This window comes from Felis catus, chromosome C1, assembly GCF_018350175.1.
Source record: "Felis catus isolate Fca126 chromosome C1, F.catus_Fca126_mat1.0, whole genome shotgun sequence".
Classification (NCBI taxonomy): Eukaryota; Metazoa; Chordata; class Mammalia; order Carnivora; family Felidae; genus Felis; species Felis catus.
The window spans coordinates 7581241-7606175 of record NC_058375.1 but is presented as its reverse complement, the minus strand read 5'-3'; the positions used below and the strand labels follow the sequence as shown (position 1 = coordinate 7606175).

Below are 24935 nucleotides of genomic sequence, written 5' to 3'. Positions count from 1 at the left end.
GGATCTCTTCACTTGGTTCCTGCCTGGGACACTGGCCTTCCTCGGTATCTACAAATGGCATTTATGTGGCACCCACACGGCTCCACTATGGGTGTGGCACAAAGCAAACAGAACGGACGGGGTGCTCACTCCTGAAAAGCTGCCATTCTAAACCAGTCACTTGGACAAAAGAAGAAAAATGTAATTTCCTAAAAGTTAGAGAAATGTTTTCTTCAACACACAAACCAGTAACTTCTATATAAGCAAAAAGTGAGATGTGTCTTCAGAAATTCCAAAAGCTCTCACCATTCACCCCAAGCAAGATGGCATGGGTTAGTCTTTACTGTCCTTCCCCAAGCACTGGTATTCCCTCTAAGTGGTCACATGACCTCCTGAAGGCAAGGCCCGTCCTCTGCTCCCACGGCCTGCACGGCCTGCACGGCCGAGCACACAGAAGGTCCCATTCGCTGGTTCCCCGGGAAGCTCCTCCCAGCTGATGGTAACACAAGACAGCCTTTTAATTCTCGGGCACATTTCCACCACCATCTATCCACTCAACAAGCACTTCTAGAGCACCTGCTAAGTCACAGCCTTGGGTAATAGATTAAAAAAACAAAACACAGCACAACAAAAACAAACAACCTGCTCTAATCCAAGGAACTCATGATTTAATAGAAAAGACAGTGAATAAACATTAAAGTGAGCAGGGCTGAGCAGGCCAAGGGGAACCTCCATCCCACTGGAATGGAGGCATCTGAAAGAGTCCCTAGAGGGGCTGGCAGCCGACCCCAATCCCAAAGAACAGCAACGAGCTGGCCAGGCAAAGAAGAGGGGAAGAGCTACAGGCAGAGCATGTGGACCACCGCCGCATCCAGCACACTCCCAGAATGTCTCCCCTAGCTCCCCACGCAGCATCTTCTCAGATGATACAAATGGTTTTAATATTAGTCTAAGAACAGTATCGTCAAACAGGTAATACAGCCTCAAAAATAATCCGATGATGCATCTTGAAGAGAAATACTCCGTGTGCTCTTGACTGTTCCTCCGTGAGGGTGATGACCTGGCTGCCACCTCCCACGCCAGGCCTCTCTTCTGGCACTGCCATCCCAGGCTCCGGCCACTGAACATCACACGGCTTCATGGCCACACGCCTTTGCCTTAGCCTGGATGCTCTCGTCCATCTTGGTTGGTCAATGAACCGACCACCCCTCCCCCAGGCCCTTCACACCCAGCGAAGCATCCCCCCCTGTTCTATGCAGTGCCCCTTTGCCTCGTCTGTGCCACTGGCCTCACCTGGATCTACCTCAGAGGCACTGCTCTTTGCTTAACTGCCTCTCCGGCTGGACAGGAAACACAGGAGACAGCAGTTAGGCCTTATTAATCTTTTCATCCCTGGGGTCTAGCACAGGGCCTGGCCCATAGCAGGAATATAGTAAAAAGTGCTTGCTCACTGAATGAAGATAATCGAGGGTAAGTATACGCTACTAAACAGGTCTATGAAGAAGCAAACTAAGACCATGCACTCTCGGGATTTCTAATCGAGGTGTCAAAGCCTTTCATCACTCACACATTTACACCCTAACTGAAGCTATAGGTCCGTCTGTGAAAGACCTAAATTGGTTACCAAAGACAGTGAGGAAAAGTATTTAAGCCTAGGAAAAACATATGACCCTACAAAATTTACGCTGGCCCTGCCTAACTCTCAAAGCTACCTTGCTTCTTGTTTCTTTGGGAGGAAAGAAGAAAAATCAGCCCGGAACAAACCAATCAGTCGAGCATTCAGCAGAACTTTGTGTGTGGGCCTGGGCAGGCACCACAGATGTCCACACATACTGATCCCCGATTCAACGTCGAACAAAAAGAAAGTGAAACGAGAAGCAGAGAACGTCAGCTTTCCTCTCGAATCCCGGCCCGGCTTTTCCTGAGCTCTGCCCGACCTTCCTTCCAGCCCTGACAACACGGGCTTATTCTCACACCAGGTGACACCGAGTTTCCCTCGGTGTCAGCCTCCTACTGCTTTCACAAAGCCTTCTCTGACTTCTCTAGCCCACGTTAATTTTTCTCTTTTCTGTATTCTTACAAAATTTCTTGTCTGTGTAATTAATTTTGGCATTAAATCACAATGTCTTATACTATTATCTTTCCTTAAGAGTTTATCTTCTCTCTCCCAGAGAACCTACAGGATCTTGAAGGATCACATTTTGTATCTCTGACGATAGTGTACTGAGTATACGATAGGTGCTTAATAAATGCGGATGGATTGAGCCGGTACCATGCCGGCAGGTGTCCAAGTTCTCTTTGCTGACACACAGGCCATTGACTACCATCTCAAGGTCAACCACATTCACCAAAGAGCGGAGACACCCAAAGAGGCACCGAGTGGGACATCTGCCATGAAGCAGAAGGGCCGGCAAGACCAGAGGTGATCATCCAAGAGCAGTGGGCTCCCGGAGGTGGTCTTGAAAAAGCTATCCTTCCCCGAGGCGTGAGCATCTGGGGCTGTGCCCAGAGAATCCCATTTTCCAGGCCTGGGTTCAGAGATGGAATGCCTGTCCTTAAAGAGCCAAGACATGGGAGGGCAAGGGCTCTGGATGTAAAATGGGCAGGAACACACATGAGTGGAGGCCATAAATCCCTCCCGGGACGCAGACAATGTCTCAGTGATAAGCATGCAGATTGCACACCTAGTTCAGAAACTCCCCTGAGTTTGCTTGTAATTAAGGGGGTTAGAAAGGTAAAAAAAATATATAAACCCAATTAATCATTTAAATATTTAAAGTCAGATTTTTTCCTCACTCCAGGATTAGTATATTTCATAACGCCAGCAGCAGACAGCCCTGGTTTTTACTGGGGTTCATTTTAGAGCATGTTTAAACTAGTCAGATTGAGTGATGCTTCCAGCAACTAATCGCATGTCAAATAAAAGATATTTTATGTAATAAATTACCGCTACAAGTAATTCAAATGTCATTTATCAGTTTTATTATCAGTCAGGCAAAGTCTTGTTTCTCTATATTAATCAAAATCAAGCTTTTTTTTTTTTTTTTTTTTTTTTTTTTGAGCAGTTTTGACACCTCTTGGCAAAAGTACAGAAGTGTAGAGGTAGAGTCACCCCCGGAGCTGAAAGGAGCGGGTGCGGCAGTACCAGAGGGATGAAGCTCAGCAGTGACAAGTAGAAACTTCAGGGATTTAAAAATTGCCATTGTTTTTACACTAGCGTCAAAGCAGGAAGGAGTCTGTCTCTAAGAAGATGTATTTTATTTTTAGGGCTGGGAGTCTCTTAAAAATACTCCTACCTAAATACCTAAACATGTAATGCTTTTTCTCAGAGAGACCTGGACAGAAGAATAACTTAAATGACAGTCCTGCCCCTCCCCAGCTCTTTCTTTCGCCTCTTTCAGAAAGACCAACAGTGTAAATGACCCTCTGTGTCTACCAAAAGTAGGCACAGGTATGATGTTTCAGGCCCAACTCTGTGACCAACCGGAAGAATCTGTTCTGAGCAAGAAGTTTCCAAGTAGCTGAGAGACCTGCTTGGTTTTAAGCATGGAGAAAACAGCTGGAATAGAACAGATGTGCGTCTTAGAAAATTCTACACCCCAGCTGCCACTGCCTGTCCTCAACAAATGCCATTAAATGGCTGGGCCCAGGGACACAACCAAAGAAAAAGTGTGGAGAGCTGGCCTTTGGTTAAAAGGAAACACGGAGAGCATGTTTAGTGACCCAAGACAAACACGAGAGATCGGAAAGAATACTGGCCAGGAAGGAGAAGTGAGTCCCAGGCTGACAAGTAGCTGCTACTGACTCAGAAGCTCCAATACAAGGCTCACCGCTGAGCACCATTTCTCCGGCCCCAGAGGTCACGTGACACCGGTGTTCCGCTGGACAAGGTGGCCACGGATGAGGTGAAACTGACAGCGTGCTACTTGGCCTCACCCATTCAGCCTCACCCAGAAAGCAAAAGAAAGGGCAGATCTAAGTGAGGTCTGTGACACCCCGGCCCCTGTGATGCCGGGGCCAGTGAGGAGGACAGCAAAGCAAGAGCCAGAAGGTAGCTCCAGACCACGTGGTAAGGGTCCAATCAAGCCTGGCATTTAAAGCTAGGCCTTTCAAACTCTGATAGGCACTGTTTTAAATTAACATGTTTTGAAAAACTAAAACTTCTGAGATAGACAATCAAAATGAAGACAATTATAGAAAAGGCATCTTGAAAGACAACAGATCCAAGGCTGAGTTACGCTGAAGACACGAAACTGGAGCTATTTTCCATCACTCTGAAGTCAATTTTAACCATTTTTAGACTTTTTATAAGTGATTTAAAGAAGGGGTTCTGGCTGTATTTTTGAAGGTTTGGACACTCATTACTAGTTTGAGGAACCTTTATTCCTAAAACAGCTTCACTTAAAAACAACATGGGTCATGTTCTCATGTAACAATTAAAAGCTACATTCAAAAAGGACCTTTACATTTAATCTGAAATTCTCTAACAGACTGTCAACGCATAAATATACATGGTGTAGCCAGGACGAGGAAGGGAGGGAGGGAGGGAGGTAAGGAGGGAGGGAGGGAGGGAGGGTGGGAGGGAGGGAGGAAGGAAGGAAGGAAGGAAGGAAGGAAGGAAGAAAGGAAGGGGAGAAGGGAGGTGGGTGGGAGACACCGCCTTGAATCTACTAATATTAACTTTAAAAAACAAAATTAGGAGAGAAGTTATTTCAGTGAGCAAACGAGAAGGCAGTCATGAATCAGACGTTCATGCTCTTATTCATGGAAGAGTGACGGGCAAACGCATGATGTAAGAAACTGGAAACAGAACCAAGAAATACTTCTACAGATTCTTGCTTGTAACCCAAATATATGAAACAACACGATAAACTCATTTATTCTGGTCCCTTGTCTCTGCTTACACCCTTGTCACATATTTAAAAGTTTGTCTAGGAGGGGATCTGGGTGTGTCACGTTCTTTTGGAAAAACCCAAGAGCCATCTCCTCATCCCGGGCTCGACGCTTGCGGAGTCTGGGAGGTGGGAGCCCTGCTCTGTGGCCGGAATCCTCAACCCCAATCAAGGTTACAGCAGGCGTCTGAGTGGGTGACTTACTGTACGGCTGAGAAATGAGGTGAGGGGGCTGGACAGGAACCACCTGTGTGCCCGGCCCCAAGGACGGAGGCTCTTCGGCAGCCGTGCCCGACTGCTGGAAAGCCAAATCGATCTCTTCATCTGTCAGCCCTGGGGGAGAAGAGGACATAATTGCAGGTGAATACCTTTTGCCACTGTCCATGGCCGCAACGAAATCTTCATTGAGAAACGACCCCTAGAGCCACAGACTGCCTAGCATCGTGGTAAGTTTCCTCCCCGATTTCGGATTCTCCGGAACCTCTCCCGGTTGCAATTTAACCTTAAGCGACAGAATATTAGCCTCAACACTGCTTCCAAATGTGGCTCATTCAATTTCCTTAATTTATCCTTGAGTTTATTGCTGCTTCTGAAGTCGCTCCGTACTGCAATTCTCCATTCTTCCCCCGAAAACAGATACCATCAACTGCAAATGTGGCTCATTTTAATCTGTAATGGTGTTAAAAAAAGAGGGGAAAAAACTAACAATAATGCATGAAAACAGACAGGGAAACAAAAAACTAATTATTGGGTGAGACGACTAATTAGTCTCGATCGTTTCCGAAGACGGGAATAATTTGCTTTATTTTATGACAAATGCAGAAATAAAAAGAAAAATCAGGACTGACTGTGATTAGTATGAATGGGATATAGAATGTAAAGAAGAAAATAAAACAAGAAAACAGATCAAAACAAGGCCAGGCCCAAACTTTCAGATGGTTATTGCCCCAGCCTAGCAGAGGCTGCCTGTACCGCCTTTGGCTAGCTTTTCTGCTTCCCTTTGTTTTAATCCTCCTCACACTGAAGCACACTGCGCTCGGGACGGACGGCAGGGAATAGCAGGGCGCCATCTGCAGTGGCTACAGCGTGGGGAGAGGATCTGCCCGTGGAAGAACACAAGGCCGGGGCGGGGGGCACCGCGGGGACCCCATTTCCCGCGGGCGCACACGGCCGAGGCTGACAGGGGCCGCCGGCTCTGGGGGAAGAGGACGAGGGTGCCAACCAACCCGGAGCAGAGGAACGGAGTGTGGCGCACAGGCGTGAGAGAAACTTCCCCGCGGGCCGGGCCCGAGAAGTGGCTACAAGGGGTACGAAAGCGCTGGGGCCGCCAAGAGCGGGAGCAGCGGCGGGGAGGTCACGGCCAGCCCACGAAGACCACTCTGGCCGGCCGGTGCTGCTCCAGGAATCCCAGGATCCAGTGCGGCCGCCACATAAGGCTCTGAAACGAGAGCCGAGAGCTTTTCCCCATCTGGTCGGCAGCTCTCCATTAGAGGCCACATCATGGTGTATCTGCCCCTGGGGGTGCATCAAGTACACGGAGCTTCAGAGGATCAGCATCTTCCAGAGCCTGGTGCCGCATGCTCTGTGCCGAGGGGCTAATAGATGGGACACATTAATGCTCCGAAGCACAGCGCTGCCCCACACCTCACGGGCCTGTAGTTGGCCGAGCGCCTCTCCAACTTTCCAGGCCCTACGCAAGTGGTCAGGGAGAAGGCCTGAACTACTCTGAACGGCCCCGGACCCTTTGTTCCCCTCCCTATGCTGGGTGGTTGAGGGCTGTCCCCATTTAAAACTGCAGCTCTGCCCCTTCCCCCTCCGCACACAGAGGAGCCAGCCAGTGGTGGGCAAGGCTACCGTGCTGTGAAGCCTGAACGCTGCTGGGGTGGCCCCCGGCGCACCCCGCTCTCAACAGACTGACGTGGCAGATGAAAAGGTTGGCGCTGAGCGCTTTCAGATACAAAAGCTACCTCTGAGTATGTGGGGGGCTATACGGGACGTTCCTCCTCCCAAATGGCCCAGCTTGCTCCCAAGGCCTCCCGAGAGAAAAGGGCAGGACAGAAGGAAAACCCCTGAACCCTGAGCGTGTGCTTCTCGGGCTCCATCCAGCCTGAGAGTGCCTGCCAGTCAACCTCCAGAGAGGGAGGGGAACCCCTTCCAGGGTTCCAGCAGGAAAGGCCCACTCTAACCAGCTCATCACCAGCCGCTTGCTTGGAGAAGTGCGTGCACGTGCGGCGTCAGCACGGGCTGATGGTCACTGGGACACTACGGAATTTCATAAACCTGGTGGTTCGTGTGCCTTGTCAGCCGCTGGCTGCAAATGAGGATAATTTTCCCAAAAGGAGCATTGAGTTGCATTCTCATTTTCCCTTCTGGCTCTTTCAAATATAAACAAGTACGATAATGTTTAGCGCTGGGGAAATCTACAGTAAGTCACGGGCTGTGCTGCGGCCCCGAGAGCTGCAGCTGGTTAAAGGGACAGCACTCCCTGCCCACTGTCCTGCCCTCTGGCCCCGGGCTTTTACGGAGCCTGTTTTCCTAATAAAACATGTTCCTTGCATTATTGCAGCCGAGCCCACCAGTGAGGCTGCGGTTAAAGGGCATCAGCACTTCCTTCCGAGCTCTTGTTTTTCAGAGACCTTATCATTTGACGCTCTAAATTTACATTGGCTGGAATTCTGATATCCCTAATCCTCCGGAGGGCCGGGACTTTGATTTAGTTACATAAAATGAATCACTTTTCTTCTTGTAAAAAAAAAAAAAAATCAGCATTTTCATGATCTCACTGAATAATATAATTTCAGAGCCGGACCATTATCCCAGCCATTGCATTCATTTAACAGATAAGAAACAACAACTAAGACCCAAGCAAGGTGAAAACATGCCTCTGATCATACCAGTTAGGGCGTGGTGCTGCCTGCTGACAGACCAAGGCTTTGGCCACCTCTCGCCCACCGCGCACCCCCCCCCGCCCCGCCCCCAGCACAGAAACAACACAGGGTAGGCTCCGAAATTCCAAATTCCGTCCTAAGTCTTCAAGCTTGTGAGAGGTTGAGAGAAGCACTAAATGGTCTTTCTCACCCTCATGCTGGCAGCCCAGCCTCAGGTAAGAGCCGACGAATGGTGTTTTGGGGCTATGCCACAACAACACGGGAAGCCGACGCCTGGATCCTATCTGCAAATGACACCTACACAACTTTTTGAACGACCCCAGAGGGACAAGGGTCGAGGGTCCCTGCCTCGTTCTAATAGTCTAACTCCCAATAAATCCTAAGCCCTCACACAGACTGGTGCCTGTGCCTCTCTTGGTGTCCTCTCCCTCCGAGTGCCCCAGCCCCAGTGGGAAGGACAGACCAGGTTCAGGACTCTGTACACTCAGGTAATTCATTCGGGACTCTCAGAGCCTCGGCAGGAAGGGGGGGGGGGTCATCTCTTTCAGGACACAACACTTACCTACCCAGTCATGGGCTCCTGGTGCTGAAACAACCCTGACCTCAGGGAAGAGGGACTGGGGCACAGGACAGGACATCCAGGTTCCCACCCACCCCCACGAGACAAACAGCAGAGAGCTTAGATGGAGACCTTGCAGAATCCAAAAGGTTAAAAGGAATAATAAAGGAAACCGCCAATTGGAAGTGAATTATATTTGCCTGTGAACGCTGAGGCACTGGCTATATTATAAAAGGCATCTCTTTGCGTTGTTTACCATCACCCTGACTAATGCAGACCTTTTTTTTTGTTGTTGTTTTAAATAATCTCATGCAAATTAGACACACACACTTCCTTCCAGTTGATTGCTATCTGCAAGGAATAATCTAACCGCAGAGGGACCCGAGCAAGGGCTGAGCAGAGCAGACACGGGGGGTGAAGGGTGTCACCGTCCTGTGGCAGGCAAACTCCTCCCCTCCCCTAGCTGCTGCCTTTGGGAGAATTAGCCAATTTCAATAAAGCCGAAAATCTTCCTTAGTTGGGGTGTCAATTTGCATCATCTGATATCACCAGCCCTTTGCATTTAGATGCTTTCAGTAACTTCACCCCCGCCACTTGCCAATTCCAAGAGCTATCAGCCCTGGTCTGTGACAATTAAAATGTATTGCTGATAGAGAGTAAAACTAAGAAAGTCCCGCTCAGTGATTCCATCCCCTGAGCTCGCTTTAGCCAAGAGGAAGAGAACGGGGTGAGGGCACCTGTCCCAAGTGAGCGGGAGGCCAGGCGCCTCCCTCTGACAGGCAGTGCCATTTCACCCGTAAGACCACCGCTGCCTGACGGGCCAAACCAAGAGCTCTCAGTTCTGATCGTGCAGGTGAAGGTCGTGCGCACCGGGCATCGGAATCGGGGTGGACTTGCTGTTCTTTCTCTTCTCTGGAATCTACTTTCAGAACCAGTGCCCTTCCTGAGGAGGCGGCTGCTGCTCTGGTGCAGAAGGCGGGTCAAAGATTTCTTTTCCAACACTTTCTCCAGGGTGGGATTCTTTTAAAAGAACTCAGCGAGCAAGCTACAAGCTACTGATTGATAAAGCCCCATGTTACTGCTGCAGCAGCTGAAGTGAACGGCCTCGGGGCGGCCACACCTGCTTATTTGTATCCCCTAGAAGACAGACCCGATTTGTTTTCTTTTTCTAAAGGTTTCGGTTAAAATGCAAACAAAACCAAACCGTTGACTCTGGGAGCCGCGGCCTACTGGCTGGGAGCCGCTGCTGCGGGTCCTTTTGCAGGGACTCAGACAAAACTGGGCACTGGGAAGAGCTGCCTTTTTCCTGCGGGACTGGCTGTGCAAGGGCTTCTCAGAATAAGTCACCTCGATGTTGTCCTCAGTGACCGCTGAGCACTGCCACGGGGCCTGGCCCTGTGCAGGTGAAGCAGAAAGACAGATGACAGCAGACAGCAGCACTGTCTGCGTCTTTTAGGTCAAACAACAACCGGGACAGCAGGGCTAGGAATAGTTTGGAAATGAGCAAGGTAATGAACACCCAACGGCACCTTCCAGCCTGGCCCGAGTTTTATAATAAAAATGTCAAGTCTGACTGGGATCAGGGAACAGGGCCAGAGGGCCGGCGACGCAGGGTGGCGGTCGCGGGCTGGCCACCTGCCTCCCCCATCACAGTCCCTCCGTGTGTAGGACTCGGGTGATTCATCTGGGACGCGCGGAGACCGTGCGGGGGTCACCTCTCTGAGAACACAACTAGTTATCTCCCCATGCACACACACACTCTGAGAGGAGATGAGGCAGAGAAGACAGCTGGCTAAAAATACTCCCCAAATTAAAAGAAAAATCAACTCTCTCAGAAAAGGCTAGGGGAGGGGAAAGGGGGGAAAAAAGTATTTTTATTTTATTTTATTAACATTTTGTTGGAACAGTAGAGTACAATAAGGACTCTCAGAGCCTCTAAAAGTCGTTGGATGACCTGTAGACCCCTATTTCCCAGTGCCTTGTATAAAATTGAATTTTTTAAACATAAATTACACGTAATGACGACACTGTAAAAACTAACAGTAATGGAAAGCTGTGCTGTATTTCATTAGCCTGTATTATTCCGTGCCACCTGATCCAGCCGGGCCTTGTTTATGAGTTAGTGTGTTAGCAGATGCCGATGGAAGCATTTGCTTCGACCTTGCTCTTCTCATTGGGGCATGAAATTACGACGGCAGCACCTTGATATTACAGCCATAAATACAGTAAACTGCAAATTTAAGCCAACGGCTCCTATTGTCTCTGAACATAAAGCTGATCGGTATTTATTTAAAAGGAGAACAAAAAAAATATTATATATCACCTTGTTTATGGGGCTTCCCCCACCCACTTTCTTATCCCCTCCCCCAGCCCCCCAACCTGTCTAATTCACTTGGTTAAAATATTAAGCAAATAAGCCAAGTGCTTTCTCCTCTACTGATTAACTATTCCCACGCAGTGGAAACAGTTTTTGAGAAAACTAGTTGCAAACATCATCAGCCCCGAATGAAACAGTTTTTATAAAAATTGATCTGACGGTAGGGCTGGTTCCCACCATCCTGATACTGATACGGAAATTCAGGAACAAGACATGAGACTTCCCTGTCTCCTTAAATGAGGAAAGTTCAGACAACAGGAGAAAAGTTGCTGATGATGTCCTGAAATTGAACGCCCTCTCAGTACCCTTCTAAAAATCGTTAGGTAGAAATGCTATTTCAAAAAGCAGCAAAACACTGCCTCCTGCCACCTAAGGGAAGAAAGAAAGATATCTCATCGAGAATATAATTCTCATCTCAACACAGGGAGCCGGGGACCTCTCATTAAAACTTGCACCCACCCCCTCCTTATCCCAGTGAACCATAAAGACAATATATCCTTTAAATACATTAAATGTGCAAGAAAAATAAACACAAAGACAAAAGGACACTGGATATCACCCAGCCACGTCTCCGAGTATAAATCACTGAGTAAAAAGCCAGTGCAAAACGTATTGCACGGTTAGCTTCAAGACTGAGGAACCGGGCAGCCCGGCTCCACTGGAAGTCTGAAGAGAGACGGCAGTGGGAGAGGATCTCTGCGTCTCAGAGAGGCAGACGAGAGACGTAAAAACTCAGCCAAGTCCAAGTTTGGAGGTTTCAGACGGTTAGTGGTGAGAACGCCAGCACACAGCAGTGGCGAGCTCTGCTGTCACTACCAATAGAGCACGCAGAAGGACCGTCTGGGCGGTGAATGAAATGCAAGTTGGGGGGAGCAGTTCCCTCCCAAATCAGACAGGCCGGGGCCACGGGATCCAGAGCTCTGTAGTATCAAAGACCGAGATGACCGGGTTTTGTACGTTTGCTTCGGATACGGTGTTCCACAAGCCAGACGTACTGTACTCCCTTGGAGCCCTAAATTACTTCAGCCACACCAGTCACTGAGCTTAGCTCCTTCCGCATAAGGAGGAAACTTCCCTATAAAATTTATTGGGCTTCTCTGGGGAGTAGTATAACTGGTGAACAAGACAGAAGTGAGCTGCCCCTCTGTGTAACACAAATTGAGATCTCTCATATGAAAGACTGGGAGGGTTTCCAATCAGCATCCGTGACGTCTATTTTTAGATCTATAGTCTAAAGGGTGTTTTTTTTTTCTCCCCTTTTAATCCCTCTCCGCTAAATTAAAAACAAAAACAAAGAGGAGTTGATTTTGTTATTTGATCATCAATTCCGAAGGATTAACAGCATTGCAAATATTGTTGCCGGCTGTCATGGACAGCAGTGTCTGAGCCAGTAGGTCCTTGGCAACAGGCTGAGAAGTCGGCCCTCCCACGGTGCACTGAACAAGTCCTGGGGAACGAGCAGTATCTTTAAGGACCAAAGGGTGTGATAATCAGGAATCACAGCTACCTGAATGCCAAGGGCCAGGTAAGCCAAAGGTGTGTTTGTGCATACGCAGAAAAGCCAAATTAATAAACGTTTTCAACGATACTTGCTGGAATCCTGCTCCTGTTTTAGAAGAAGCAGTGAAGTGTGTTTAAAAAAAAAAAAAAAATCACCTTTGACAGCCAAACCAAGAAATTCAGATCTGAGAGAAAAGTTAGAGCTCATCTGGTCTATCTCCTATTCTTATTCTTTCCCTTTCCTTCTGTTTTAAAAATCAAGAGAAAAGGACTTGGAGACGGACAGTGACTTACTTACCCACAGCCCATGGTGAGCCCCAGAGGCAGAACCAGATTCTCAGCGCCATGTTCGGGGGTGGGGGGGGGGCAGGGTCAAGCACGAGCAGGGAACGAGCCTGCTCCTCTCTACTATCGGACACAGCTAGCACATTTTTACTAAGCAAACTCTTAGAATCAATCAATCGCCTCAAAAAAAGAAGAAAAACAAAAAGAATATATATGGAGCCCAGGGTGAAAACGTGAAGGATATACAGAGCCTCTATGTGCAAACAAAACAAAACACACACACACACACACACACACAACGTACACACACACACAAACACTTCTACTTAGTGGTGTGTACATGCATAAAATAGAGAGGACACAGGAAATACTGGTTACAAACAGGGAGGGGACTGGTAGCTGGGGACGGAGACTGAAGGCACTTTGTTCACTGTCTATCCTTATGAAATGTATTCCATGTGAATATATTTCTGATTCAAAAGGGATGATTACTTTTTAAGAACAAAGAGAATATTTGGAGGGGGGAAACCCTGAATCCTGAGCAAAATCACTTACAATGGCTATCCTCATTTTCTCGAAGAGAAAAACCAAGACACAAAAAGGTACAGAGATGTGCCCAGAAACTGGGATTAGAATGATATCCACATTTTCTAATTTCTTGTTTAACCCATTGTGGCTATAACCACAGCAGCCAAGTACAAGGTGGCTTTCTTTCTTTCTTTCTTTCTTTTTTTTTTTAAATGTGTGTTTTTAAAAGGCAGGCATCTGTTCTATTTTGACACATCCTGGCCGCCCAAATGTTTCTTTCAGCTCTAAATATTTGCTTCACCAATGGAAATGTTTCCATCACTGCAACAAAACAAACATTTGCTTTGGGATGGCAGGGACAGCCATACGCTGTTTCATATGTTACTGATTTGGGAAACAACTCTACTGTGGGACCCAAATCAAGGGGGAGATTTTTGTTCCTTAAGGAAAATGCTGGCACAAAAGCTCAATATATCGAGACGCACTCCTCAGTCACCCAGCTAGACTGTGATGCCGTTCATTTGGGGTTTTCTTTAACATCCTGAATCTTAAGTACAAGATCAGAAGGCTTATTGTTTGGCATTCAGCTTCCTAAAGCTTTCAATGACCATGCAGCTATCAGATGGTTTTTAAGTCCTCATATTAACCTGATATTAATACATGAAAACATGCCATGTCCTAATAGGTCAATACGGTACATAAATCATTTTGTCCCCACCTATTTGGGTAGCTCAAATGAATCTGCTATTGGTTGCTATAGTCAACATTACTAGCGTAGAGATAAATATTTAGAACTCAACCAAATCCATAAATATTTGAGTGCTTCTTTTGCCAGGCAATGTGAGAGCCAAGACCTCACCTTCCTTACCTGGTTAAATGGCAGCCTCCCTAAGGAAGACCTCCTCCCCACCAATTGCTTATGTTGAAAGGATATTTTGTCTGTCTTCTACCTATAATATAATACATGTAATACTGTCTAATATACGAACATAAGATCTGTAATGTATAGGCATATCTATCTACTGACAGTAAAAATAGCACTTCAACTGCTGAAAATATGGAAAACAAAGCACAGAGAGAATTTAAAAATCATTCACATTTTCACTCTCCACCTAGACATAACGGCCAAAATGTTTTAAACCCAACTGTCAAAGAGTAATTTTTGGAGCTTTGTATATATTTAACTCTTTGAACCCCAATACTAGTCCTGAGCAGGGCCGCCGAGGCGCGTGACTCTGGGACTCCACATCACCGTGTCCGTGGACCTTGTGGGCCCGTGTGGTGTGTAACCCATGCGGCCAGAGGTGGCAGGGGAGCCCCCTTTGGCTCCCAATTTACAGGGAAGGAAGCTGAGCTACAGACACAGTAAAGCAGTCTATCTCAGGTCCCGGTGCCTGTGGGTGGGGACAGGCAGGATTCCAGACAGCACGGGGGAAGCATTCCAAATCTCTGTTCATGTTCAAAGGACATACTGATATCCCGCCCTGACTTCTGGCATATCATTCAGATGTGTTGGTAAAGTTGTTAAGATTGAATTCTTTCAAAATAAAAACCACGTTTTTTGCATTAGAATACCCAAAGCTGGAAGTGCAAACTGAGAAGCTTCTAGAAGACAATTCAGCACTCTGTCTCAAGAGTATTTAAAAATGTTCACAGCCTCTTGACTCAACAATTTAACTTCTCAGAAATAATGAAATAATGTGGTATGAGACTAACGTACAAAAACGGTTCTTCACCATATTTTTAAGAAGAACAAATATTTGGGGCGCCTGGGTGGCTCAGTCGGTTGAGCATCCGACTTTGACTCAGGTCATGCATGATCTCATGGCTTGTGGGTTTGAGCCCCGCGTCAAGCTCGGTGCTGATAGCTCAGAGCCTGGAACCTGCTTTGGATTCTGTGTTTCCCTCTCTCTCTCTGCCCCTCACTCGTGCTCTGTCCGTCTCTCAAAAATAAGTAAACGTTAAAAAAATTAAAAAAAAAAAAGAAGAGCAAAACATTTGAACAACATAAATGTGTGAAGAGGGCTGAGCGGACAAATTAGGACACATTTCAGTTACGTGCTGTTATTCGACTGTGTACATTTTCACGAACAATTTCTGATGGCATGGGAAAATGCTTCTGATACATTAAGACATAAAAAGCAGATGTTATATTCATAGCTTGATCTTAATTACATTTTAAAAAAAAGAACAAAAGGAAGCAGGAGAGTTGCATCATTTTTAACTTAATCTGAATTCAACTTATACATGTTCAGAAGAAAAGAGAGAAGGAAAATTACACTAGAAGCCGCAGGGAGGGGCCTACCATTCCATTCAAGGAGTGTTGTGTTTACAAGCGGGCATGACACAGGAGGCTTGAATTTGCTGTCTGCTCATCAGTGCATTCCCACACACCCTGCAGTCTGCGCACCCTGACACGGGAACTTCCCCCCCCCCCCATACATCTTGGCACCCTTCTGCAAAGCCAACCATGTCATCTGGTGTTAAACCAAAGATCTGTTTCAATGTGAAGAAAAATGTGGCTGTACCAGACTTACTGAGGAGCAACACAACGGTATCCTGCAAAACACCTTTCTAAGGGAAAGGTAGTCAATTGTTTTAAAAATTAACACTTGACAGGTATATTCCCATAGTTAAATTCTGTATTCCCAAGATACCAAAGGGTATGCAGTGAAAGGCTGTCCCCCTCCCACTCCTGCCACCTGGCCATCCAGTTAGATCTTCCAGAGACAACCACTGATACTAGGTTCTTAGATGCCTCCTAGACACAGTCTATGAACATATGAAAGTGCTTTTCTATACCCATATAATACACTTTTTATATGTTAGTGTATGTGTGTGTGTGTGTGTGCATGTGTATATATATACACATACATACATATATATCCATATTGTACAAATAATAGCATGGAATAGTATTTACTATTCTACAAGTTGCTATTTCTAACTAAGACATCTTAGAGAGTATTCCTTATTAGTATCTGTAGTGCTTCCTCATTCTATTTAGTGGCTATAAGGCATTCTATTTCATGGACGTACCGTAACTTATTTAACTTGTCCCCTATTGAACATACATTACAAGCCCCAAAACAAGTCCTTGCATGTGCCATTCAAACATGTGCAAGTTGTCCCTGCAGGTAGTTTTGATTTTGATCAACATTGCCTAACTCTCCTTTAGAGGTGGTTTCCACTTACTTCCCACCAGTCTACATGTGTTTCCCACAACTCTGCCTGCATGATGCTATCAAGCTTTTTCTTTGTCATCCTGAAAGGTAGAAGAATGGCCTCATTGTAGTCTTAAGTAAACTTTGTTGGCATTCGATATACGTACAGAAAAGCAAGCACATTTTAAGCTTACAGCTTGATGTATTTTCACACAGTGAAAAACTCCATGTAGCTACCATCCAGGTTAAAAAAAAAAAAAAAAAAAAGGTAATACAACAGCCTCCAGGAGCAGCCCTCACGCATCCTTCCCAGTCACCACTTAACTTCTCGCACCACGGATGAAATTTGCTTATTTTTGAACTTTACATGAATGGAATAATAGAGAAAGCATTCTTTCACAATGGGCTTCTTTTGCTCAACATTACGCTTCTGCAAGGTGCCTCTGCTGGTGCTCGTAGCCACGGTTCATTCACTTTGACTGCTGTATAGTACTCTCACGCGGGACAAGAATGAAGCACGATTTATCCGTCCGTTCCAGAGTGGTGCTAATCACATTTTTACACATATACTTTGGCGGCAAACTGCTGGATTATATGGGGTGTGCATATTTCAGGTGAACAGACACCGTCAAGTTTCCAAAGTAGTCAGGCCAATTCACACTCACAGCAGGAGTGCAGAATTCTAGTTGTTCTGCATCCAACACCAGATTCAGTTTTTTTCCATTTTAGCCATTCTGGTGGGTGGGAAGTGATTACGTCATTTGGACTTTAATTTGCATTTCCCTGATGACTAGTGAGGCTGAAATTTTTGCATATTTCGTGTCTTTATTGGGTACAGTGTCATATACACATATGTGCAGATACACAGTGTGTGTGTGGTAAGTTTGTTCATTGTGTTGTTAGAAACTTGATTGTTGTCTGTTCTATAAGTTCCTAAGAAAGACGTTTTGGAACTTTCCATGGTAAGAGCAGATTTGTCCAGTTCTCCCTTCAGGTCTGCCCATTCTGTTTCCTGTACAGTGAAGCTATGTTATTTGGTTATACATACTTAGAAATGTGACTGATCATTCTGAAATTTCCTTATTTCTCACTCCACTTTTAAGTCTATCTTGTCTGGTATTAGTACTTGGTTTCTTTTGGTTAGTGTTTGCACAGTCCCTTTTTCCATCATTTTACTCTTAATCCTGTGTGCCTTTTTATTAGAGGTATGTTTGATGTAAGCAGCCCTGGATGGGGTTTAGGTTTTGTTTTGTTTTGTTTTTTTAATCTAACCTTGACAAACTTTGCTTTTAATGGAGTAGTCTATTTACATTTAACATGAACACTGAAATTTGGGGGTTTATCTCTTTCATCTCACAATTTGTTTTCCTTTTGATCTGTTTAATGCCCTCTTTTCTCTTCTTGCCAACTTTTTAATTCAGCTTTCCCCTCCACTGGCTTGTAGTCAAGGTGGTTTTTGATAGATTTCTTCACTGTAGTGTTACTAACTTTCCTTTTGTAGTTACTAAATAGCTTGGAGGAGAGACTCTCAAACTTTCACCTCTAATTTCAGCATCCATCAGTGGACTGTGTGTCCGCAACGATGATCACTGTAATGTTTGCCTAATGGGGGGGTCCTCCATTCTTAAGCGTGAAAGGGGTGCTAGGCCCGAAATGTCTTGAGAACCGATGCGCTAGGTACCGCAACACACTCTTGACTTACTATTGTTTCATATCATTGAGAAATGTTACCATTTTGCCAACAATTCCAACACGTTCATCCACCCTTCTGCCTGTGTTACTGTCATACATCTCAATCATACATGCGTTTTAAATCCCACAAGAAAGACACTTATTTTATGCAGCCAATATCTATTTCTATTTGTCCCCTCCCTTGCCTGCCTGCATTTCTGTGTCCTCTGCGTCTTCAGTTAAGGATCATTTTCTTTCTGCCTGAAAACTCCATTAGTGTTCCATTCAGCACAGGTGTGCCGGCAATGAATTGCCTCAGTTTTGTTTATCTGGAATGTCTGTATTTTCCTTCGCTTTTAAAAAAGTGTTCCATTGTGAAATGATTTCAGACTTACAGAAGAAGTGCAAGAATGGTACAAAGAATTCTCACATATCTTTCGCCCGGATTCTTCAAATGCTAAATTTGCTTTATTATTCTCTACCAGTCTATCTATATAATTATTTTTTCTCTGAACTGTTTGAGACTGAGTTACAGACAGGTTGCCCCTTCTCCCTAAGTATTTCAGTATTCATTTCCTGATTCTGGGGCGGGGAGTCCACGCTCAGACATAACGACAGTACAATTATCAAAATCAAGAAGTTAACATCGTTCAACTGATCTCTGTAGCTCAGACCGCCCCTCTGAGCTCGATTCACATTAACCCATCTGCCCACCTGGTGTTTCCACCTGTATGCCTAACAGAGCCCTCAAACCTACCGTGTCTAACACCGGGCTCCTAATCTGGCCCCATCAAGATTAATGGTGATTCTATCCTTTTAGTCACAAGGTCAAAACCCCTGGAGTCATCCTTAACTTCTGCTTCTCTTTCAGACTTCAGATCCAACAAGTCAGGATATTCTGATTTGTCACATAATAGCCAGGGATGTGACTGGGGACTTATCACCTGACTGCTCTCCCAGTTCCCATTATTGCTTTTCAACAGTCTTTTTTTTAAGTTTTATGTATGTCGAGAGAGAGAAAGCATGAGAAGGGGAGGGGCAGAGAGAGAAGGGGGAGAGAGAGAGGAGGAGGAGAGAGAGTGACAGAGACAGAGACAGAGAGAAAGAGAGAGAGAGAGAGAGAGAGAGAGAGAGAGAGAGAGAGAGAGAGAGAGAATCCCAAGCAGGCTCCACACTGCCAGCGCAGAGCCTGATGCAGGGCTCGAACTCACGAACCATGAGAACATGACCTGAGCCGAAATTAAGAGTAGGACGCTCAGCTGACCGAGCCACCCAGGTGCCCCCAATAGTCTATTCTTAATTCGGCACCCAGGGTGATCCTGTAAAAGCTTAAGGGAGATTATGTAAATCCTCTACTTAAACCCCATGATGGTCTCCCATTTTATTAAAAGTAAAACCAAAGTCTTCATGTGGATCAACACTGCTCTATACAACCTCGCCTCCTGTCAAGGCTGTGACCTCTATGGGTTCTCTCTCCCACCACCAGAACTTTCTCTAGCCACCCAGCCGGACACCGGTCTATAGCAACTGCCATCTGGACAATATTCCTCTGGTAGCCGAACATAGATCGCTTTGTAACCTTCCTTTTGTCTTGTATTATTGAACTTTTACTGTCTATCTTATTCACATTGTATCCCCAAGGCCTAACATATGGATCAACTCATAGTGGGCATTCACCGAATATCTGTTCAAGATAGCAAGCTCTATGGCCCACCTTGCCTGCACTCTGGCCTCCTTTCTGTTCCTAGAATTTGCTAGACATGCTCCCTTTTCAGGCTTTGGTACAGATGGTTCCCTTTTCCTGGAACTCTTTGTCTCCAGAAACTTGCATGGCTTGCTTCCTCATTTTTTTCAAGGTTTTGCTTAAATGTCACCTTAGTGGAGCCTTTTCCGGACCATTCCATTTAAAATCATGACCTTCCAAGAACTCTCTATTGCTCTCACTCCGCTTACATTACGGTTATACATTTATTCCCCTAATGGTCTCCTTTCCTCCCCGCCATTGGAATGTAAGCTCCACGAAGGCAGAGCCTGGGGGCTATTTTATTCACTGCTATATTCCCAGTTCCTAGAACAGCAGGAAGGTTCTACTGGCACTGCTAGGTGTCTAACAAAACTGTGTAGAAGGAATAAATAAACGGAAACTCAGTATGCAAAACAGGTCAAAGTAATGCTGCTCAGGTTTGGGGAGAGCCAGTTGGGGCATGGAGCAAACCCAGAGTCCCACCTTTTGATTCCTCTTTGTCCCTGAAACATCTCTCTAGAGCCTCCAAGGAGCCCCACAGGTGAATGTAAAACTTCACTGTATATTCACCTTGCACTAAGGCAAACTGGTTTGCTCCCCAGCCCCTGACAGGACCAGTGCTCTTCAGTCTTCTGCCCCAATGGCCCACCCACTGTGGACTTCTCCCAGTCCTACTCTGATACTGTCTGTTGTTCTGGGTTCTCTCTGCCACCACCAGAGCTTTCTCTAGCCACCCAGCTGGACACCGGTCTATAGCAACTGCCATCTGGACAATATTCCTCTGGTAGCCGAACATAGATCGCTTTGTAACCTTCCTTTTGTCTTGTATTATTGAACTTTTACTGTCTATCTTATTCACACTGTATCCCCAAGGCCTAACATATGGATCAACTCATAGTGGGCATTCACTGAATATCTGTTCAATGTGTGAATAAAAGTGAATACAGCATACTGGTATTTAGTGGACTGCAGATTATTAATAACTGAAGGATACATCTGTAACACTTGGGGACAACCTCTTTTTTCTCTCTTTAAAATAAAGTTGTTTACCATAACGCTCATTACCGTTATGAGCTCATTCATTATTTTCGAAATTCCATCCCATGCAATAAGGCAGGACATAATATTAAAATGTTTAAGAACTGGAAAGAAAGTCACAAAATAATCAATTGTAGATAATATGATTATATATCTAGAAAAATCAATTCAATAAAAAAGTTTAATGAGATGGCTAGATTTATGTTTTTTTTTTTTAATGTTTATTTATTACTGAGAGACAGAGAGACACAGAGCATGAGCAGGGGAGGGGCTGAGAGATGGAGAGACACAGAATCCGAAGCAGGCTCCAGGTTCTGAGCTGTCAGCACAGAGCCTGACGCGGGGCTCAAACTCACAAACCACGAGATCATGACCTGAGCCGAAGTCGGATGCTTAACCGACTGAGCCACCCAGGCGCCCCTATAATATGTATTTTTTAAAAACTCAATAGCATTCTTATGCACCAGCAATAAGTAATTTAAAAATAAATTCCTTTCTCAGTAGCCACAAGATATATAAAATCACAATAAGTAATCTTAAAATATGTTAGACCTGTATAAAGAAAACCTTGCAAAAGCAACAAAAATATTGAAGTAAATGGAATGGACTTTTCAAATTAATTTGAAAGATTTGATCTAATAAAAATCCCAATTATTTTAAATTTTCTCAGAAGTTCTACAAGGTTAGCTTACTAAGCACATAAGAATGCACAAGTGAGAATAATAAGAAATGTTTGGGAGTTCATTCTGTCTCCTCTGCTAGGTATTTTAAGTATACTTTTTCTTTAATTTTTTTTTTAAACTGGCTCCTCTAGGGATTTCAGTATGCATTCTTAACTCATCAGAGTCTACTCTAAATTAATGTCCTACCACTTTACATATTAAGAACTTTAATATGATACATATTATGTATGTATGTATATGTATACATATGATACATACATATTATATGTACCCTATTGTATGTATTAACACATTTTATTAAGAATCAATTTCAGGGGCACCTGAGTGGCTCAGTCAGTAAAGCGTCCGACTTTGGCTCAGGTCATGATCTTGCAGTTCATGAGTCCGAATCCCACACCAGGCTCCGTGCTGACAGCTCAGAGACTGGAGCCTGCTTCATTCAGATTCTGTGTCTCCCTCGCTCTCTGCCCCTCCCCCACTTACACTCTGTTTCTCTCTCTCTCTCAAAAATAAACATTTAAATTTTTTTTTTAAAAATCAGTTTCATTTACACCACCTTGCACATTTTGTGCTGTTGGTCTAATGCTCATCATAGATATACATGTATGTTATACCCAAATATATCTTATTATTGCTTTAGACAACTTTTACAAATTTTAAGAATAAAAGTAAAAATAGCATTTTATATTCGCCCACATATTTCACCTTCCCCATGCTCTTTATCCCTTCTGAGGATACAAATTTCCACCTGGCATTATTTTCTCTTCAGTATGAAGATCTTCTTTTGCTATTTTATTACGACGCATGTCTGCTGGCAACAATTTCTCTCAGCTTTTACCTAGAAATATCATTATTTCTCCTTTCACATTTGATGGATATTTTTACTGTGTATAGAATTCTAGGTTGACAGTCTTTTCCTTCAGTGTTCTGAAGATGTTATTCCACTGCCTACTGGGCTACATGGCTTCTGACTATAACTCAGCCATCACTCTGAGCACTGTTCCCTTTTCTTTATCTTTAGTATTCAGCAGCTTCGCTCTGATATAATAGATGGAATTTTCTCTGTATTTATCCTGCTTGAAGTTGGCCGTGCTTCCTGGTTGCTCCATATGTGCGTGTTTTAATCAAAATTGGAAGTTTTTCAGCCAACATTTCTTCAAATATTTTTTCTATCTCATTCTTCTCAGATTTGGGGACTGTAATTACTCGTGTATTAGGCAACTTGATCAGTGAAGCCCTGATCCTATTTTTTCAACCTTTTTTTTCCTCTTTGTAATTTAGTTTGGATGATTTCTACCGACCTGTCTTCAAGATCACTGACCCTTTCTTCTCTTGTGTTCAATTGGCTGTTAATTTCAAACAGTGAAATTTCAGTGACAGGTTTTATCCTTTTCAGTTCTAAGATTTCCACTTGGTTCTTTTTTTTTACAGCTTCTGTATCTATATTATAACTTCCACTTCATCCTTTCACCATATTTTTCATATATATTTTTAAACATTTTTATGGCTACAGGTTTTTTTTGTCTGTGAGTCTATTTCTCTGATTTTCATTTCAAGTAAGGGTCACAGGTTCCTGTTTGCTCATCTTCACATGTCTAGAAAGTTTTTATTTTATACTGGACATTTTGGATGATAGGCTATAGAGGCTCTGGATCCTGCGGTCTCCTTCTGAAGAACTCAGTTTGGTCCCAGTAGGCAGTCAAATTATTGATAGATCACCTTAATTTGGGGCAGGCCATTTTATGTTTTATGTATTTTTTGTGTGTGCTTAAACCTTCATCCTAAGGAAAATGTCACAGTTGTAGACATTTCCTGTTTCCTCCTAAGGGGTGTTGCTTCTGGGGCTTTCAAAGGAAAGCCTACGGTGTTTATACCAAGACTTTCTAGTCTGATAAGACTCAAACTCTAAATCCTGCCTTTCCTACAGTAGGAGCTGCTGAAATCAGCTGGAACCTGTGACACCTGCCCAGTGCATGGGCAGTTCACAAGCTAGCCCAGAATTTCAGGGGTGTATATATTCAGGCTGGGGCTACGCCCTCCAAAGTTCTTTTCTTCCTGTAAGTTCCATTTCAAGTTCTGGCCACTCTGGCCTCTTTGAAATCTATCCCCTAATTCCTCCAACCAACATGGTGGTTTCTGCCAATTTCTGCTTCACTTATGTCTGCTAGAACCTGGTGTCCTGGGAGTCCCTCAAGGGAAAAGTCATACATAGCCTGTTCTCATCCACAGTTGTTCCTTCTCTCAAGAATCAAATCCACTCCAATTTCTGGTTGCATCTGGTTGCTCTCTTGTCCCTTTAAACAACATTTTCAAAATATTTTATCCAGAATTTGTATTTGTTACTGGTGGGAATGTTATTCTGATACAAGCTACTTGGTTATGACTGAAAGCCAGAACTCTAACTCAGAATGTTTTGGAAAGAGAAAAACAATGGAGTGAATTTTGTTCATGGACATGTGAATATTGATGATGAAGATACAGAAATCAGAACACTGTGGCACTTGTGTAAGAGTATATAGGTCAGTAAATACAACAGATATCTCTGAAAGAGACCTTCTTAATACTGAAATTTAATATATAATAAAAGAAGAAAAACAAACAAATGAGGAAAAACTATTTGAAGAACAGTTTTGGGAAAAGTGATGTTTGAAGAGCATCATCTCACCTCACTTCATTAATTTCAGGATTAAAGAGTTAAATATAAACACATAAACCACATATACTAAAATAAAATGAGTGTGAATATTTAACTCATTGCTGGTTCGGTGTTTGTAGATAAACTTTTAAATTATGGAGGTTTTTTTTTTTTAATTTTTTTTAACGTTTATTTATTTTTGAGACAGAGAGAGACAGAGCATGAACAGGGGAGGGGCAGAGAGAGAGGGAGACACAGAATCCAAAACAGGCTCCAGGCTCTGAGCTGTCAGCACAGAGCCCGACGTGGGGCTCGAACTCACGGACCGTGAGATCATGACCTGAGCCGAAGTCGGACGCTTAACCGACCGAGCCACCCAGGCGCCCCTGATTATGGGTTTTTTAATGTTTATTTTTGAGAGAGAGAGAGAGTGCGAGAGTGAGCATGGGGGGAAGGGCAGAGAGAATGGGAGACAGAAGATCTGAAGCGGGTTCTGCGCTAACAGCCGAGAGCCCAATGTGGGGCCTGAACTCACAAACCATGAGATCATGACCTGAGTTGAAGTTGGATGCTTAACCAACTGAGCCACCCAGGTGCCCCTGTGGATAAACTTTTGAAGCTCTCATTAGTTTCTTTCTCAAATAAAAGAAAATAATTTTAAAAAATACCCACCTCACAGGGTTCCTGTGATTAAATAAAGGCACTGTGCCAACTGACACATAATCACCCCTCAATAAATGTTAGCTGTTGCTGTTGTTGTTACTATAGTTATTATTATTTAATACTTATGGGGAAGGCATCTCTTTCATAAAATAATGGAGAAATTATTAGAAGATTGATAAATTTTATTATGTGAAAATAATCACTTTTATATATTAAAAAACAAAAAAGGCAAGGAACAATGGGGAAAATGTTTGCAAACATGACAAAGAATTAATATTCTTAATATATAAAGGGCATTTAAAAATCAATAAGTAAAGCACTAATATCCC

General features: G+C 44.4%; 1 protein-coding gene across 2 annotated transcripts in view; it reads right to left on the bottom strand.

Moving 5' to 3' along the window:
* The window catches only part of PEX14 (peroxisomal biogenesis factor 14), a 145727-nt gene that overhangs the window by 23451 nt on the left and 97341 nt on the right, over positions 1-24935 (bottom strand). For both annotated transcript variants that reach the window (XM_003989484.5, XM_019836145.3), the window contains exon 4: positions 5076-5204. In XM_003989484.5, the coding sequence (XP_003989533.1) occupies positions 5076-5204 (129 nt within the window). The remainder of the gene's footprint in view (positions 1-5075; positions 5205-24935) is intronic.